The sequence below is a fragment of the Hippocampus guttulatus genome, chromosome 15, assembly GCF_054856545.1.
Source record: "Hippocampus guttulatus isolate MCC_2025c chromosome 15, RoL_Hgut_1.0, whole genome shotgun sequence".
Lineage (NCBI taxonomy): Eukaryota > Metazoa > Chordata > Actinopteri > Syngnathiformes > Syngnathidae > Hippocampus > Hippocampus guttulatus.
In genome coordinates this window covers 7,866,629-7,887,491 of record NC_141275.1, presented here as the reverse complement: position 1 = coordinate 7,887,491, position 20,863 = coordinate 7,866,629, and the positions used below count along the sequence as shown (strand labels likewise).

At 40.4% G+C, this 20,863-nt stretch overlaps 1 protein-coding gene across 1 annotated transcript in view; it reads right to left on the bottom strand.

Annotated features, from left to right (window-relative positions):
* Positions 1-20,863, bottom strand: part of LOC147193652 (roundabout homolog 2-like) — a 64,602-nt gene that overhangs the window by 26,496 nt on the left and 17,243 nt on the right. The window contains exons 3-5 of the mRNA XM_086131428.1: positions 1,815-1,972; positions 930-1,050; positions 644-782 (exon numbers count right to left, since the gene is read on the bottom strand). Coding sequence (XP_085987554.1) covers positions 644-782; positions 930-1,050; positions 1,815-1,972 — 418 coding nt within the window. The remainder of the gene's footprint in view (positions 1-643; positions 783-929; positions 1,051-1,814; positions 1,973-20,863) is intronic.

The window sequence follows — 20,863 nt, the reverse complement described above, 5'->3', positions numbered from 1 at the left end:
AAAGTGTCTGCTAAACCTGCGTTCATTATAAGATGTACGTCCTGTTTCCATTTCTCGAGCGCAAAGTGCTCACCGGTAGCTAATACTGTAATTCCTGACAGAAAACATCAATTGAACTTTGTTATGACGTGGATAGTGTGGTTGAACCAGGAAATGTTGCACAACTGTACAAACATCTTCAAAACTTTGAACAGTTCTGGCTGTCCGTATTGATGGGAGAATGTTGACTTCATATAGACGCTATTCCTTGTGGGCCGTGTATTGGATTATTTTATATGAACCAACACAGAAGGCCCCTATAACGTCGTGGCTATCGCTGCGCCAAAATGAGTCTCATGTGCAACATAAAAAGAAACAGTGGCGCTTGGAGAGTTTGAAGTAATCAAAGGGGGGTGGGGAGGGGGTACTTTGTTCTGCTATGAGCGCAGACGCTCACACAGCAAATAATGAGATTCTCCGTGGCTAATAAATGATTTCTGCCACACTGATGAAAGTCCAAGAGTAACATGTCCAATTGCTTCTTTGCTTCTTGAGGGACTCATTAGATTCGCTTCGGCAACTCCACGTCATCGCTTTTACCGCATTAATGTGCACACAAGCCTTCATTAAGCGAGTGCAACACACACTCACACGTTTCCCTCACCTGCCACGGGGAATATCCGCATCCTCCTTTTTCCAACGCAGAGTTGGAGGCGGGTCACCGTGGACCTGACACCTGAACTCCACACTCTCATCCACTAAGACCACCTGGTTCACTGGCCGCTGCACAAACACCGGTCTCTCTGGAAGTGAGGAAGAGTGCACGTATATAACGGAACCAAAATGTACTCGTAAGACGCGGAGAAATACTGTCTGTGACGGTGAGCTGTAAATACCTGAGAAAGTCACGCTTTATTGCTTTTTGAACCTTTATATCCCCGAGTTCTTACCAAACACGGAGAGTTGAGCCTTTTCACTCTCCCTCTCGCCGACCATGTTGGTAGCTACGCACACATAAATCCCGACATCAGTCTTTTGTGTGTTGGAGATGGTCAGTTTTCCTCCGCGAACCTGAGAAGAAAGCATAAAAATGGTTGAATCTCTTGCAATAAAATGAACAAAAAAATAGTACAAACAACCTACATCAATCCGAGTTAAGGTGATAAATTCTGAACATTAATTAAATATAATAATAAATCAGAACTAAGTCGATAAATAGAGAAAGGTACTGCAATATCCATTACGAATACAAGAGAAAATTGACACAAGAGTGCCACGGTGTGTATGTATAAAATCCCGATACAAGCCTAAAGTTGTAAATATATCACGGTTAAGGGTAAAGCATGAGCCTTAATGGAGACTTCTTTCTTCTTACTTTCTTTCTTTTCTGATTGATATAAAAATGATCAATTTATATCTAAACACATAACACGATATAGGACGAGATAGGTTTTTTTTACTTCTTCCTCCTCCCTTGAACATAATAATTGTGTTGAATGATTCTCTTTCAAATGAAACTGCAAATGTTTTTTGTTCAATAAACAAACGAAACGAAACGAAAAAACTGCTTGGATATATAAAACACAGGATATATATGCCTGTAAGTATCGTTAAACAATCTGTTAATGTGTGTTTCAATGGTGTTTGTGTGTGGATATTCATGATTTGAAGGTACATCGCTCCCAGAACGCAATGCAAATTTTTGTTAGCCCATCAATAGGGTGTTACATTGTGTTAGCATGCTGTATTTGAATGTGCTACCGAGCCTTGACAGATCTCTGTATCACTGGTTATATGATTTACAGAAAAAAAAAAAGTTTCAAAGAGTAACTCACTGTGATCCTTTCATCTTTAAGATCAAGACGACCCTTGTCTTTCTTCCAGTAGGTGGTGGGCTCAGGATGCCCACGTGGTGGCTGACACTCCAGCGTGGCCGTCTCTCCAACGGCCACGATCACATCCTGCGGGTTCTGTCTGAAGTCATCTCGTAACACTGAGATACAAAAGAGGACATCAAGTATCACTGATATGTGAAGGTGTGTCATAATTTGAATTAGCAAATGGTGGTATGCATAATTCTTGAGCAGTCTGGAGATGAATGGGTGAACTTTCTCTACTGAGGGAGTCTCAGTGGCAGGGTCCAATTTAAATCAGCAATTTTTGTTTTTCTCTCATTTGGTTTTCTTTCTTTGCCAGTTGCTTAATGGGTCAGATCAAGAAAGGCACTAACTTGACCCACTCCCCATTGAGTGCTTTCAATCAGAGTGTCACAAGTGGATACCAAGCATGCTGTAATTATTTCGCTTTGGTGCGGTTTTGACGAAAACATATCAGTGGTCTTTGAGGAAGAATGCAGCTGGGGACATTTTTAAATTTGTGGGGCGGATACATTTTCATCATGTCTTGTTTCGATAAATTTCGCTTCAAATGATATTTGATCATTGTGCCCATTGACTCATTACGACATTTTGCCCGATCACAACACAGCAGCAGCGTCTGTCCATTTTGTCACATTTGACATTATCTCCTTGCTCATCACTTGTCAGAGAGACAAAGAAAACCATGACCATTCACGACTGTTTTCACTTGCATTGAGGTTGGGTTCCTACTTCGCGTTATTCTACTTTCTAGGTCGGGGCTGTAGGCCTAATAAAATGTGTTCCCCTATAGCTGGAACTGTAGGCACGGGAGATGTATAGCCTGGCAGGATTATCACTGCAACGTAGAAAGAAGAGATACCTAAAGTGCAAGAAGAATGCAAAAAGAGCGAGGCGAATGGGAGTTGAGAGTAGCGAGTGGGGAAATTGAGCATTAATAATTCAAACACTGCATCTCTACAGCCCTGCGAGCAGTGTCCTACCAGAGATAAATGGCACCACAACCCCCAAACTATCTATCTATCTATCTATCTATCTATCTATCTATCTATCTATCTATCTATCTATCTATCTATCTATCTATCTATCTAATCATATCATTTTGTTTATCTTGGTTGTGATGTCATGAGTGAAGTGAAGGGATTTATCGATAAACTTGGCACACATGCAGTAGATTTATCAGATCACACTCTCTTCGACAATATTCTTGAAGACACATGTGGCGTCAGTATTTGAATATAAGGACCAGATCTTGATGAACATTAACAGCAAAAATAGTACCTTTTCTCAGACGTGACATATTGAGTTCACCAGAATTCTATTTATGAGCTTTTTCAATTGTATGGGTCCGAACTACAAACAGTCCAGGGATGTCTGCACTTTATTTAGTACACTCAAAGAAATCTGGTCTTTAAGAATTGTCAACTTAACAGCCATACTGGCGCGTTTAGAGAAGACTCGCCGTGCGGGCTGCTCACTTCCAGCGTGAGATCTTCCCAATTCTGTCAAAGCTGTTCTCCCAAATATAATTTGCAAAGCTCTTACTTTGTCAGATGCTTGTAAGAAGCACTGGAATCATTGTTGAAAAGAAAGAGAAAGAGAGAGCGAGAGAGAGAGAGAGAGACAGAGAGAGAGATCATTTATCTCTGGCAACAAAGTATTTCCACTTGTAGTTAATAGCTTCTGACACGTTTTCAATTTTGGTCAAGCAGAGCTTTGGTTTTCCATTGTTTTGTTGCAGGAATCATAATATGAAAATGATAATGCACATCCAAATTATGAGATGCTACTGTAACACTGAATGTGATCAATGAAACATTTGAAACTGCAATTTCTGCTCAATGTCTATAGGTTCAAATCTATCTTATCCTTATATTTTCCGTTGTCAATTTATCAGCTATACTCAACTGTCAAGTTCACCGGTGATTGAAGTTGCAGAATTGCGTTCAATGGTTAGCATCACAGATTAGAAATACATCCTAAATAAACATCTCTTTTCTTATCTCAGGCATGATTTCCATGACTGCCTTCGAGTGTTCTGCTGATACATTGCAGCCCAAAGTCAAAGTCGGAGAGACGACTACAAATGGCGAATACCAAAAATCAGCAAGGAGCCAAAGTCCCGTCAGCCAAACTCTCGACGACATCCCAGTTGTGCTCACGAAAATGTACCTCGGTGGTCAACGGCACTTTGACATAGACACATGCCCTGCTGTATTCTTCTGGCCGAGGGACCCATTCCAGAATGACACACTCCACTCATCCGACTACCTTGCTCCAGAAAATAATCGCCAACAGCAGTGCATGTCTCAACTCCAGGAAACAAAGACAAAGACACATACAAAACGGAGAAAAATGAAGACGCGAGGACTAATGTTTCTGTGAACTGATTTTTTTTAATTATTTTTATGATCAGAGCTTCGCTTTTTCAAAATGAGTCTGCAATTTACCTAATCAGAATGGAAGGCATCCGGGCAGTAATATGCACCATTTAATAGTATCATGTTATTTATAGTTTAGAATGTTAGCTGAGCTAAACTGTATGAGATAGTTGTGGTCAAAGGTCCTATTTTTGTCAGCGCTTGACCACTTTCAAACGATAGATTACCCTCACTTTGCGGCGATTACACACTTTCAACTTCCTCATATTTTGATTGATGATGTACATCCGTATTTCATGTTTTAATAAATGAGAAGTGAGTGACTGACATAATGCAATTTCTTGGTCATCAGTTATGGCAAATTAAAAAGTGTGTGCGGTGGGGGACATTGGAGCAGAAGCAGTTTGTGCTTCACGGCAGTGCGATTGTGGTCATGTGCCCGCCATGTCTTGTTGTTTGAACACAGTTCAGCAATAGCCAATGGAGTTTGTTCCAAAATACATATTGTTAATTAACCTAATTTCAGTTAAAAAATTATTGTCTTTGTCAAACATAAAAAAAAAAAAAAATGAAAGTGCTTCCCGGAATTTGAAGCAACCTTTTATGAGCAATCAATGCCATATTTTCAATAATTTAACTGTTCAATTATCTTGTAAGTGTTGGGCCAGTTTTTTCTCTGAACATGTATGGCATTCGCAATAAACATCAACAATCACTGGCCACAAAAAGAGGGGCGCTGTTAGACAGCAATATGATATAGAACGCAAGGCAATGATGTGCAAATATACATTTATTTAATATTTCATGTTTTGTGTGGCGATTGGTTGTTATTTGCTATGGTGAAAGAATGCAAGTGTCTACAGTAGCGGATCAAAGTGTGAGCAGTTTTCCATTTATTTGGCTGCATGAGGAGAAAAAAAAAATATGAGAGCGGGTGCTTAATGAGGTGCTTGGTGTGTGTACAAACAAAGGCACAGGAGCCATGAGGTGGGGGGTTGTGTTCCAATCTATCGAGCCCCACTAGAGGAATCACCGATGTGTAGGTTGCTGCCGGGTGGTAATTTCAGACTGTGGGGAGCACACACTCATTGTTGTTTGATTGTCTCGTGGTCAATTATTCAAGAGAACAGCTTCAGTCATTCACCTGTTCATTAACTAAATTGGCATGCAAAAACATGCCAAAATGCGTCACCGGGCATATACAGTTTACTATAGAGGGGTCTTGGGGTCTTCCTCCATATTGTATCCTGAATTATGACAATTGTCATTCGCTCCTAAAGTAAATTTCTTTTCAGACTTCTCACATTAAATCCCAGGTAGGTGTTTAGATATTCTTTTTTCAAGGGTCTGAAAATGGCTGGCACTGAATGAGTTAAAGTTCCATATGGCCTCAACTTTATATGTTGACGCAAGCTTGAAAGCTCTTCATAATGAATCATATACAGTAAGTAGACGCTGCTTTAAAAACAGGTCGACAATTTACCCAGCCAGTGCATTTACCAGACTGCATTTGTTACCCTCGCTGGTACAATTAATGCCAGGTGTATCCATTAGCTAGTTTGCATATATTGACAGCCCCACTTTAAGCATCAGTCAAACTTGTTGTGCATTTTACATCATAATGTCTCTTTCAAAAGAAAAAAAAATGCCATAATGTGAGGCTTTTAGATGAAAATGTCCGAGTAAATGATGGTAGAAAAAGCATTATAAAAAAATCGCAGCATAGACTGAAATGCATTTGAAGTTTACATTGAGCGTTTCTTTAAGAATGGAAAAAAGGTAGCAACCAAAATGAAGTCACTTTAAACGAGTTTGCGTTTTTTATTTTTTTTGTCGCATTTATTGAAGCCTCTCCATTTTGTCAAAAAAATAACATTGGAAATAGTTTGGATAGTAGTGTGTCTGCATCAGGTTCAGATAAAAATAGTTAAAAAAAATACAAAAGAAAGTTCAGAATCAAATTTTTTTTAATTAAATCTACATAGCATGAAAGAAAAATAATTCAATCAATCAATTCTCCTGTTGACCTCTGCCGAGGTGGTTGTGTAATGTTATTTATCTATTTTTTTGGCATGCAGTTTCCTGTCTACCGCTCTGGGTGAATGTTCTTCCGTCCTTTGTCTGCACTGTCTTGATGCCCTTGCTTTGCTTTTGTGTCCGTGTCTATTCAATTGCACAACTGTGAATCATGTGGCGTAAACAGCACATTTTGTTTTGTGTGCCATTTTTTTTCCAGCTTTCAAAGCTCCTCATGTGTACTGGTCAACCAAATCATTACATGCACCCTTAAACAGAAGGAAATTCTCATTTCATTATTTTATTTATTTATTTGGTGGGAGGGGTGAAATAAAATAATTAACAGGACATTGTGACTTCCTTGTACAAAATGCTAAACAGCCATGTGTGGAAAAACAGATGGGTGAGACTTGTACAACCCAATTAATTTATAACAAAAACATGCTGGATTTTCAGACGCAAGCACACTCATGTGTGACCGACTGACTGTGTGTGTGTGTGTGTTTGTTCGTAAATGTGCATGAAGGTAGGTGGGTGGTCCAGTACTGGAATTCTGCTTCAGCCCCCCCAGCCCAGCCCAACTGTGTTATGCTGTATGGCAGCACGGCAAAGGCAGAAAGAAACAGAATAATGTATGAGCGGAGAGGAAAGATGAAGACACCTTGTGAGTTGCCGCACATAACAGATGGCTGCATTTCAATTTGGGAATCACATGCTAAGAATTGATTCGCGGCTCGCAAACAAAGCTGGCGGGTTTACACGGCAATCAAGTTGTTTTTTTTTTCTAAAGTGAATAGACTATGTATGCACTTTAACAGAGCCCAATGTCAGGTATTGTGACGATCCAGTCTCACAAAATGCATTAGAGCAGTTGAGAGATTTCATATGACAGGAGTACATTCAATTGTGGCTGAAGTTTGCTGAAGATTTTTTTTTTTAACACGATAGCCTGTAGGGGTGTGTCACTTTCTCAACTGCAGTCAAGGATGTCCCACATCTGTCACAAGCATACACCACACGCTGATGCAGACCACACAACAAGCGAACAAAACAAATGACAACAACAACAAAAACAGCTGCCCTGTTCTTATCACGAACTTTGCTGATGACCACAACAAATCATCCCCAGCTCAAGGAAGTCGGAACAAAAAGAGAGACAGTTATGCCGACACAATCAGGGGAGTAACAGATATCGAGATTTATTTATTTATTTGAATACATCAACAACTTAACATCCTTGTGCCCTAAAAAAGTCATCAGCAATCAGTCAGGACGGTGACGCGCCCGGGATATGAGGAGCGTTTACCCAACGTCCCCGAAGGCTACAAATCCAGCAGATGTACATCACTTAATCCTGGATAATTCTGCGTTCAGCAACAGCGGAATACACTAGATGGGGACAATCAAAACCTGCATTCACGGAGAAAGCACGGAGTGTAGCCTTGTGGGAAAAAAACAACAACAACACATTTGGCTGCATAGAACTGATCCTGCTGATAATGCCATATAAGAAGGAAAATTACTGTGTGATGGTAAAAAAAAAAGTCTTATTTATCACACAGCTCAATTTCCGAATGTGATATTAATAACTGTCCATTTTTGCAATTCAGGAACATAAAACCAGGATGTTCAATGATGGTGGGGATAAGACAAACCCCAAATCTCTAAGCAAGAATCGCAAAGACACCTTGCACCACTTCACTTTGCTTTTTGGGCTCGTTAGTGTCAAATCCAATTAGCGTCAACATGAAGGTTGGAAATAGATGAGGTGCAAAGGAGCAGTGTCGAGGTGACGTTCGCTTTTCACCGGTTAAAAGCAATTTGATTTCTACAGTATCAACAATTATTCTCGCCAAATATCCCGAGTCTCATTGCGGATCGAGCCAATATTGAGCCACAGACAGGAAACATCATTTCCTTGTGGTTAGTAAACAATATCATGCCATGATTATAACCTTTTCAATTTGCTTTCAGATTGGTGCCACGGAGAGCCCAAAATAGTCATTTGCCCACAATTTCCATACTAGATGTGGATTTACACTTGAGGCGAGAATACAACACAATCTTGTATGCATTTTATGGCCTTTGCATGTGAAGCCACCGTGAGGGGTTAACAATAAACGCTTCGGCATTGTCATGTTTAATTAACTTCCATTCTCCTGTCATGTAATGAAAATGGAAGTTGTGGACGGTATAGGACGAAGCTTCTCCCCGCTCCCCTCCTCCCTTTCCCTCTCCCCTCATCTTGATCCTCACATCTCTCGCTTGCCATCCCTCCAGTTACTGTAACAGCGTTCCCTCAGACCACGTTTCCACATCTATAATTAATTAATCCTGTCTCCATGTATTTTTTCAAGAGAGCACATTCCGCCGCTTCCAAGACTATGTAAATCTGCTTATGCCTGCCTCCCAGACTATCTCATCAACTTACACCTGCAAATGCGAACGCGTGTGTCTGCACGACATTATGCAAAGGTCACACTGTTCCATTTAAGAATGCTAAACTCAACCTAATAAAGTTCTGCCCTGCTAACCTAAGTGTTTGAGAGAGACCATGGATACGATGCACATATTCCTCCAGCGTTCATAAATAGAAAGAGCGTGCGGATGTCTGTGAGACAAAAGGAGATGATAGACCCTCACAGCAATATTGCAGAGATGTCGAACATGAGCAGGGAAGTGAGTCAGGGATCAGAATTGAACCTTTTATCTGCCTTATTTCACTGAAGAAGTGGTCACCCGCGGGAGAGAGTGCCGTCTTACATGTACTCGTCTTCTCAAAACCAAATTATGCATGCTGCTCTGTTCCGTAGTCATCATCGCCGTCATCACTTTGTAATGAACGGAGCTTTTAAAGAAAGCTATATGAATCCCCTCACGGAACCCGAAGGTTTACACTGCTGTAATTGTTCATGCTAAGATCACATTTCCCCTTTGTCTTAATTATAATTTTGGGGAAAAGAACGCATCGAAGAGATTATTTGTGCATCTGCATCATCCAGCATGATCAAAGACATTCCATGAAGGCCACCAGAGATTGTGGCGCTGAGCTCTGTTTACACGGCATCCAGGCTGCAGCTTTCGATGGAAACATGCAGATGGGAAACCATATTTGCATTTTGCAATGGTATAGAGACTAACACATTTAAATAGATGGAACTATTTAGTAAAACGCAAAACTCAAAATGTGGTCAAGCAAATGGCATGGTAAAGCTCATTCAAATATGTATTTATTACCGTATTATTATATTTATTATTATTATGATTGCAAAAGCAGAATCAGCGACCACAAATGCATTCGTGCATCCATTTCCTCTGCCACCTTTCCTCACAAGGGTCACAAGTGAGATGGGACCCGTCCCAGATGAATTTAGGCCAGACAATCACAGGACACATTTCGGAATTGTCCAATGTTTAGGTTTGTTTTAATAGAATGTACTTTGCATCATTATGAAAACTCAGACGGGAAAACTCTAACCCTTTACACTCTGACTTAGCTGTACACTCAACACGGGTCATTATTGTAGTTTGCATGGAGAACCTCACTGCATCATACCAAGTGATGTTTCAAATATTTTGCTCTTCATATGATTCCAAATTAAAAATTAATAGAAAAAAAATAATTTCCATGTTTGATAAGCAGTTCTATACCCACCAAAACTATCAACGGAATAATAAATACATTGTTCAATGAATCACCCTTTTACTTGCTTTCCGACACAGCACTAATTAGCTTGTGTACCTAATCATACCAGGGATACTTCTCAAAATTTCCCATTAAGTGATTTTCTGAGCTTTAGTATCACATGATGCGTCTCAGTAACTCAATGCTCCTCCCATCAACTCGCCAGCCACCAACGCCAATGTCGGTGAGCATTTTAGGAGATCATTCACCCCAAATCTCTGTTAATCACATCCCTGCACAGGCCCTCTGGTAAACACAAGGCCACCCAACAGACATTTCACTTAGTTATATTGAGATGGTAAAATAGCAGCATTTGTTTGACCTTTTTGCCAACACCTTCCCAGGATGTCCTTCAAAGTCTTCAAATTCATAAAGCATCCAAGCATCAAGAAGAAGAACATCCCAGTCCTGCTGTCAAATTGCTTTAGATGGCATTTATGTTGACAGATAGGTCTGAAAAATGTGTTGTTCAACCTTTCTTGGATCGACCATCATGGGGCGATGAGGTTCCACTGTGCGATCGTGTAAACACTCACTCGCTCACCATTTTCCAATTCAGACAGCCAAGTTTATGAACAAAGAAATGACTAAACTTCCTCCCTTGCAATCCGGCTATTCAACGACCTTGGAAATAATGAGCTTGAGCCCTCTCACGACAAGAGACAAAAATTAACATGATATAGTACTTCATTATTTGCAGAGAAAGCGGTGAGCAAGTTGACGAAATAACTGTAAACACTGACATGGCTAATCTCAGGCCAGCTGTTAGTGTGAGGTCCTTTAATCCGAGTCCAGATCTGTGATGTGCTCATTGTTGGCTTGGGGACAGATGAGCAACAGCCACCAGGCTGCCAATTGGGCTAAAGGCAGCAGACTGCTTCCGTGCCCATTTTTCAGCATAATGAACTGTGGATCCTCAAGCTCAGCCCCAATTATTTTGCTTTTAGACTGGATATCACAAAAACACACTGACATCATCCTAGCTGGTTTTGGTCCTTCAATGAATGGCCTATTTTAAAACTGTTTTCATATATAGGGTGCACCGCATTATAAGGCGCTTTGAATAGAAGGTATAATAGTGGTGTGTTATGCATCCCCTTGATGGAGATACGCTAAAGGGAATACAATACAATAAAATACAGTTCTATTTATATAGAGCTTTGACAACCGCTGCAGCTGTAACAAAGTGCTTTACAGAACAATTAAAATACCATGTCCAAGAAATTAGAATATTGATCCATATATAAGGTGCACTGTCAGCTATTGAGAAAATGGAATGGTTTTAGGTGCACCTTATAGTGCAGAAAATACGGTACCTTGATTCAAATGGATGCTCAAGGAATGTTTTTTCTGCCTTAGGTACCTGCTTATTTGACGCCTAACATTCAAAACATTCAAAGATTTTGGTTGACGAGACATTGACTTCACAATATGGACACAAAAATGTGGTTTAAATTTGTACATTTGTAGAATTGCATATCATGTTTTCAATGTTTCCAAGATTTTGTCTCACAGAAGATGTCAAGTAAAAACAACAAAGTAACAAACATTTAGAAAATGAATTGCTAAATGGCAATGCCAAAATGGATATTCTTATAGAGATTTTAAGATGGCACTTTTATTGCATCTACACGCATGTGGCGCTGTTGACTTATAAATACGGGAATGCAAAAGGTATCACAACCAGTTGATTTTCCAACCACTCGGAAAAACATTTGATCAAAATCAAATCATGTGTTTGATTCTCCGCGGCTTGTCAATATGAATTCTGACTGACACGAAATCAAGAACAATACACGCGGGGAGGCCTCTTCAGACGATGAAATAACCCTTTGAATCACTGTCAGAATCGACTGCGCGTGGTGACATACTGCAGCCAACCTTGTTGTCTGATCTGCATGCAACTCCACGTGCCAAACCTGATTGTCTGTGGACAGATGAACAAGCGCGCGAAAGAGACCAGACAACATCTGTGTCACGTTTCTGCGAGAGGAAAGGTCAGTAGTGCAAGACGTGCAACGGTTGACTGACAGATGCAAGCCAGCCCATATTCTCGAGGTAACAGGCATAAGGAAACTGACAATCTTGTGGACCAGAAGAATCAAACTGCCACCACCTCTGGAACACACTCACACAAAATTTACCTTGATGTCATACCCAGCTCATCTTCTCCTAGTGCATGACTATCCATCCACCCATTTTTTGAACTGTTTTATCTTAATGAGGGTCACAGGCATGCTGGAGCTTAACCCAGCCGACCCCGGGTAGTAGGCGGGCTAAACCCTGAACTGGTTGCCGGCCAATCGTAGGGCACACAAAGACAAACAACAACCGATGTATTATTTCCAATTTAGATGAAATAATTTGTGTACATATGAAACGTACACACCCTACACATTTTAAAAGCATGGTGCCTCCTTATAATCAAGGAGATTTCGTCATTGCTTAGATATCGGAATAGGGATGTGAAAACATGATCAGTACAGGTTTGAATCTTGTTCTTAAAAAAGGCTCTATTCAGCCTTTTCATCTGAGAGTGTGAAGAGTTAAATCAGGTTTGTTTTGCTGCACCAATTACTGGCCGAGAGAGGCGCTTGAAGGAAGCACCATTAAATCCAGCAATTGAAGAAACCTAAAACCACTGCGCGTTTTCTCTCAGGGGATTGGAATTGATGAGAGCAATGGATCACCACAGCCACTGGCACACACTGTCCCTCAAAAAAAAGTATTTGGCTTTACAGTACAATAGCCGATCCTACCTTACTGCTATTTGTCAAATGTTCTGGCTCACTATAAAATATCATCACATCATTGTACATTTTTCACCTATTTTATATGTACATTGATCAGCCTGTCTAGCTCACACATATATTTTTATTGTAATGATTATTATACAACCCCCGCAAACTGTATTTATAGTTTAAAACTCTATTTATATAATTATGTTATATATACAGGCTGTATATATATCCTCATCATGATCACGTGTAATTTTTTTAATTTGTAAAGGTAGAAATATGTGATATAGGGCAATTTTCCTGGCTGACCGTTTGCTCTCCCATGTCCGTCATCTTGCTACATCCCAAGGACACAGACATTGCGTGAGGTGACAGAGGCTCATAAAAGCTGGAAGGTGTAAATGTGTTTGACGGTGTTGATGTGTTGTCCACGTGGCACCGTCGAGACCAAATTTACTGCCCCTAAAGATTTCCATAAATTCCAAACCGTGATTCCAATCCCCGGGACTTCAATGTTAAAAAGAAAGCAAAGCACTCTCAAGTTTTTCAACAAAGTACACTCTATTTGTGTGGAAAATATGAACATTCATAAATTATTTGTGGACTGTCAAACTGTGAAATCACATTCGTTCCCTTACAGGATTCTTGTCATTCTCTGTTGTTATCTTGTGCTTTATTGGACTGGTTGCGATTGCAAAAAGACAGAGTGAGTGAATGGTGAGAAGCTGAGCTCGTATGCTAAAGGAAAAAAAAGCTAATTTAAGACACTGATGTAAGTTCAAACATCATTACCACAATTCGTGGACATGATATAACCACACTCCCTTTGGTCCCTGAGCAGTTTTGAATGACACTATGTATAGCAATCTGGACTCCTTACTCATGAAGGCGCTGTGATCTTCCAGCAATGCATGCCATTGTATTGCTTTTTTTGTTCCTAACCTTGCTTTGTGGTTATCTGTCCACAATGAGCTGCATGTAACTAGAACTCTCATTAAATCGTTACCCTGAACCAATTGGTTATATACGCTGAATCAAATGCTTTTGCTCAAGTGTTACTCTGTCATTTCTGCTGCTAAAATCTTGACGATATGGATCAATGGACCCCCAGCTTTTAAAAGACAATGACTAAGTACAAGAAATTTCTTTCAGAACCTGCTCAAGAGCGGGAGGAAGTATCTCGTCTGCCATTAAAAGCAAACCTTGTCATCCTCTTTGTGTGGGAAATAAGGGCACATCTCTATCAGCTTGAGATAACTGGGCTATCATCGAGTCATATGTTTGCATGTGTCTTTTCCATGTTTCATTTTACCAATCAAGAATCACATTTTTTTTCCCTTGACAAGTTTGTCTTCATTCTGAGAAATCAGGATAATAGCCAAGCAAACAGAATTGTGTTTGTTTCGTTATCATTTAATTGATCAGCAAAATGACGCTTAATAATGAATTGTTTCAGAGCGACGACATAAATTACAGCACGCAGGATGTAGTGGCAACTTTATTAAGCAGGTCGCCAGTTTGGATCGGGAGGAAATATTCATGATCAAGTACCTGACAATCACGTTTCTACTACCGTATTTTCCGCAGTATAACGTGCTTCAGAGTATAAGGTGCACCTTCAATAAATGGCCTATTTTAAAGCTGTGTTCATATTCAGGCCGCACCGCATTACAAGGTGTGTGGAATAGAAGCTATAATAGTGGCTGTCGTTGTGTTATGCATCCATTCGATAGAACTCCGCTAAAGGAATACAATACAATACATCTTTATTTATATAGAGCTTTCAGAACCGCTGCAGTTGTAATAAAGCGCTTGACAGAACATTTAAAATACTACGTCCAAGAAATCAGAATATTGATCCGTATATAAGGCGCACCGGATTATAAGGTGCGATGTCGGCTTTTGAGAAAATTGAATGCTTTTAAGTGCGCCTTATAGTGCGGAAAATACAGTATATTGTACACTTTGAACTGTTTCACTCTTTCAGAAGCACATTCATTTGTAACAAGTCCAATTGGCCCATTCCTGCTAAATATGTTATGCGGATGTGGTGTGGGGATGGAGTTTATTGTGAATCCGAGTTGGATGGTTTCAGGCTCAGTGCCTGTGTTGTTGGGAACCGCATGGCTGAGTTGAGCTGCAGTGCAACTGGCTGCGGCTCACTCTTCAAACCTCCACCCACAGAGACTTCCACAACTGTCACATGCCACTGAACCATTGGAAACAACACACACAGACACCCACCCACCCACGCACACACCCACGCACACACACACACACATACACATGCACACATTCAGTAACAGTGAAGCCATTTTCATTAAAAGAACCACTGGCGCACTCGGCCCAGCTGGTCCCTGAGTTGACACTGAAACTGCACATCTGGTGTTACTGCTCTGTTTGAGGGATGCCATCTGCTTGGAAGGAATGAGGGAGGGAGAGGGACGTAAGGAACAGAGAAGGGGATTCCAAAGAGTTTCAGGAGACAAACCAAATAAGATCCTCGTCAATACGATAGCATTTGAAATAAGCTCCTAAAAAATGGATCAGTTTGTTGGATGTACTCTATACTTAGCACGCATTAGTCCTCTTCCGGGTAAGAGGATTAGATGCCAGAGTCAGGTTGGCTCTTGCATCCTTTGGAGCTAATGGCAATGAACAGATAGCATGCTAAATGATTCCCACTCTCAGCAAAGCACACATGACTTATAGTTTTGTATTGAAATGGCATCCGCTATTAGTTTCATGTTCAACTTGCTGTTAACGTGCAACGTTATTCGGGTACACCGGTCTCTCTCTTTTTCTATTAGCAATGGCTGGCAAAGTCACGCACATAGAGAATCCATGCGATGCTCTAACTAACCCTCGCATGCTTGGTTCATACATCACTGGAGACTGCGCGCATGCACAGGCCGATAACATGTAGTATCTGCCATCAGCGGTGTCACAATGACGTGCAATTAACAACTGCAAACATGAAGCCGGCGTGTCAACGCACGAGATCAAGCGAAGACAAAAACATCAGAGTCAGTGCATTGTTAACCTGGCGAGAGTCCAAAAGCGTGGGACTGTTGTGGTTTGAAACCAAATAGAATATGGCTACCTTATCTTCCCAATTATATTATCAAGGGCACATTATGTTGTCGGTCTGGTTTTGTAATTGAGTCAAAATGTCAGTAAAGATCGCATGGGTTCAGCTGCAATATATAAGGCATGCACACGCACACACACAAAGTGCCTCCTGCCTCCAGCGGCCAACTGAATCACGCTCTTATTAAACCTTGATCGGAATTCCAGCTAGGGCATTATCCACTTACAGTTATTAATGCTGCCATTCCCTGGGGGGAGAATGAGGTGGTGGTGGGGGGGGGGGGGGGGGGGGTCCAATCAGGCAATGAGAGAGGGATGCACACACATTGCTCAGACAGATGCCGTCCCATACGATCTATGACTTTTTTTTTTTGCAATTCATTCATTGATTTATTTTGGTTTTGGTTTATTCGGAACTCTTACACATATCTGATCATTTACAGTATATGTATGAAAAGGATTAGGAAGAGTACGCTTCTGTTGTTGCCGACCTCATCTCCATTTCATTATCAATATATCAACAAAATGTAACATTTGAATGCTACTATCTATGCCTAACTGGCGAATCCCACTCCCTGTTGATAAACGACAACCTTTCTTCTGTTCTCCAAGTACAGTTTTCCCTTGAATATTAACAACCCTCTTGTTCAAAAAGCATATTTTGGATATGTTATCAATTGTTCAGGATTTATACCTAATGCATAAAACAGCACAGAAAATGTATTTACTTCTTGTATAGTCTCAAATTTTTGTTTTAAGAATCCAATCTACAATGCTCTTGAACATGGACAAAAATAAGTACAGTACCTGTACAAAATAACGTGAGGAACAGCACATCCACGATAAAGGAAAAACCACCCACCCAACACCCACACACACACACACACAAATCAAATCCTTTAACTGATGCTTTTTTTTGTAAATCAAATGCAGCAGAAAAGTGGTTCATGCTGAGATGTGATAACCCCGCATGACACGGAGAATGGCACATGCACAATTACTACTCAAAGAGAGAGACACAAAGAAGGGACTTTTTCATTTTTCCTTTCTAATGTACTTAAACCTCAGCCCTGTTAATTAGAAATCCAAAGACGTTCCATATTGGGCCACAGAAAAATGTTAACACTTTTGCCACAGAACAATTATATGTGATGTGTGGAAGGAAACATACAAGAAAGACATGAGAGCATGACTTGGAAAATAAGCAATAGGCAAGATCATGTATGAGCGGTAATGACAAGGCAATTACATGATAGGATGTGGATATCAGATCGAAGCAAGCTATGTCGGTAGTTCACAATCCCCATCAAAGCCGCCTTCATCCCGACATTTTTCCCATGTCACCAGTTTGTGTAAACGGTGCTGATATTGAGTGGGGAGGAGGGTAAAGGCTACCCGCAAATTTCTTGAGTTCAAGATCGTACCAGACCTTTGAAAGGAAATAGCAAAGGGGCATAAATGTTAATACCTGAGACTCAGTTCTCAGCAATTGTAGCTGTCTCGCCATATTGTGAACATCATACCAGACGCTAGCGCGGGTGCTGTTAGGCATCTAATTATCTGTTTGTGGGAAGCTGCAGCTGCACACAGATGCAGCTACTGTCTGTCACGCTTTGTTGGGCTCTGCATGGCACGCGCATTCCTGATGATTGCTTATTTTAAAGGTGGGATACTTGATGACATTTATATGGCGTTGTAATTTGACAGGTAAGACATGTCCCGAGGAAATCACCAAAGGGGTTCCATGTACGGCCAGTGCCATTCTGTTGTCTAAATATTTTTTAAACTTGTTTGTGTCGTTTTTGAACTCTACTTGGCTTGGTTAAAACTCACAATTTGCAACAAAATAATTGCCCTTCCTTCCAGAGGTAACAACTTCAAGCAGATTGTCATCTTTTATAATACTTATCAGTGATTCGGATTCCCACAAAACCTCGACGTAAATCAGGCAGGCAGCATGAATTTTCCTCCCAGCGATGATATGATAGCAAGGTCTGCTTGGACAGCAAGGTGGTACATGCTGGCTTTTGATTGAAAGCCAGAACAGGTAGAAGGGGCAGGGGTGGGGGTGGGTGGGTGAGCACATGGAGGCGGTGGGGGAGGTGTGCCGTAAACAAGGCGGGATCTGACTTTGATGAGGAGACATGAAGTAGAGGAAAGACTCAGGCTTCAAGGTAAGAGGGTGTGCGGAGAGGTGATAAGGAAGCTGCAGCAGATGCCACGCGCACGTATAAGCGCGCACATAGCTACCCTTACTTGGAAAAAAATGGACACCGGAAAATACTACACACTGAAAACTTTCAAAACTGTAGCTGTAACATTTTTGAATCTACCAGCAAAAAAACCCAAAAACAAAACCAAAAATATTGCACAAGGTCTGGACTCACTGGCACGAGATTGGGCATACCAATTCTGGACATAATTTGTATATATACAGTATATATATATATATATATATATATATATATATATATATATATATATATATACACACACCTAATAACATTATCAATTTGCAGAATTAAAGTGGTGGGGCCAACATTTTTCATGGGGTCTCAAAGGTCCGGAAGAGACCATTTGGTATTGCTGCTTTAATATTACAATGGTATTAAAGCAGCAATAAAAATAAAAAATAAAAAAAAACATGAGAAGAGCATATTATTTAAAAATTGTACATGTAGCAAATATTGTTTGTGTATTTTTTTTTTCCTTGGGAGGTGGGGGCTGTGTTTTATGTCATGTCAACTGTGTCTATTTGAGCACACATACAGTGTATAATACAGTATGGTACACTCCCATACATTAATACAGCAGTTAAAGTGCCCCTGGGGAGTGCTTTGTGGCCTTGAGTGTTATGGAACAGTGAATCGTAATTTATGGTTTGGATATTTGTTTGGCTGGCTTGGCTCAGAAGCCATTAGGATTAATTAAGTGTCGCTAAATCTGATACTACCAAGTTCACATTGAATTCTGATCATGTTTTTTTTTCATTTAAGAGCTGCTAATCGCCTAAGTGAATGAAGGCAGTAGCGTTCTAATGGGCGGCGGACATCAAGTGCAAGTCGAGGCCAACAGGATGGTGACAGGGACGTGCAGTCTGGGCAGGCAGGAGAGGTAGTGCCTCCCCGTCCCCTCGACTACTTGTGAAGAGTCAAGGAAAAAAAATTAAAATAAACGATGATTGCATTTACGTTAATTATTTTAAATTTCTGTATCTGGTCCGTGACTTACATTAATTTTCTTTTTCACCATCAAAATGAATAGAATAGCTGAATGTGCACATTTCTTGTTTAAATATATGGGTGCGAAGGAAACACCGAGTGCCTCCGGCGATTACGCATGAATGAACTGCTGACGCTACCAGTTGGCGTGTGTCCTCAGACAATCGACATAGCTGTTTGTCTACATCGCGCCCAAATCCACGCTTTCTCACACATATATTACACACGTTGACGTTCAACAGTCTTTCTACTGTAATTACTGAATGGGTGTGAAATATTTAGTCTGTCTGTCGACCAGCATCTCCCACATTGTTGAACAGTGTGGAATCGATCGTAGCAAAAATATAAGCTTTGAAAACAAATGTTTGAATTCATTTCAAACTTGAAGTTGAGGCAAATCTCGAAATAATGGGCTAATCAATTTTGGCTTGACATTTTAATATCAAACCTCATAGCAGTCAGTGCCTCACCAAACATGAACAGCTCTGAAAGCATTTCACGTCATCATAATATTCACTTGCCGCTATCGCTAAACAGAGACTGACAGCAAGAAAAGTTGTGGAGAGGAAGGCAGCGAGCAAGCAATTAGACACTCATCGTTTGTCTGGCAAGAGTTTAAGTGAGGAAAACACAGCCAAGCATACTCAGCCTACTTCACTGTTGCTGCAGATAGTTTGCACAAGCAGTTGCCTCCAATCACGGATTAATTGAACAAAGAAAAAGTGAGAAGAGTGCTTTTGGAATTATTTCGAGCAAGCATGTGTCCTTCTGAGACTGATTAAGATATCATCAACGTGATTGCCTTTCTCTTTACTTCAAATTAGGGGGCACGCAGATGTTTGTGCATGATTGCAAGCGTTTGTGGAAAAAGTTGTCATTTTCTCAGAGTATCACTCTTTGCTTCCCTTATGTTATGTTCTTCCAAATGATAAGAATCATATTGGTTTCGAATGCTATCCCAATCAAATCAGACCATTGTGATCATGCTACTAAGCGATTAGCATGTTTTGGTCCTACTTCAAATGAAATGCCCAACATGTGAAACGATGATTGATGTTGCAGGGATTCGAGACATAGCAGAAATGTCCTCACTTCTTAAGAAGTACAACTTCACAGCTTCTATATAGGGTAGAAAAATCATTGTTCAGTGACAACGGTCTAACTAACCACTAAAAGATGATCAATGACTTCTAAAAGATGATCAATAAATGAAATAACAATGATTACCGACAGCCATTTTTTTCTAGTTGAACCACACCCCCTGAGCAATGACTGATACGTCTTGATCCTTCTATCTATTCAAATATACATAATTTCTCTTTTTTGGATGGTGGGGTTTTTTTGTGGGGGGGGGGGGGGGGTTGTATCACACGGAGAGCTTAAATAAGTAATCAAATCTTGTAAAAAAAAAGCAATAAATACTTGATGCAAATATAAATAAATCAGTCAAATATGCAAAACAAGACGAAAAGAATATTCACATTTGATGTTGAAACTCATTCGGTGTGAGTGACTGCATGAGGCCAAATTTGTGGCTGAGTCATGACAGGAGCTGGTTATCTGAGGCCAGCACACTCGCATAAACTTGCAGTCTGAAGTACATTTTTGTAAAGATTAGTGCTCGTTGGTGACACTTAATCCGGCTCTTTGGTGAGCACATGTGTTTTGAATACATGTCACATTAATTCAATTATGGGCTGTGAATATGTTGTGTTGTGCATATTTCTGCGGTGTCATCTTCAGTAAGCAAAGAGAGGAATCAAACATTCAGCAAGTTGACACTTTGGTGTCCGGGCATAATGAAAATGGCTGTTGAGCTTTATTGAAATTGAATTTTAATGGGGGAGAAAAACACACTTACCTAGATTAAGCCATC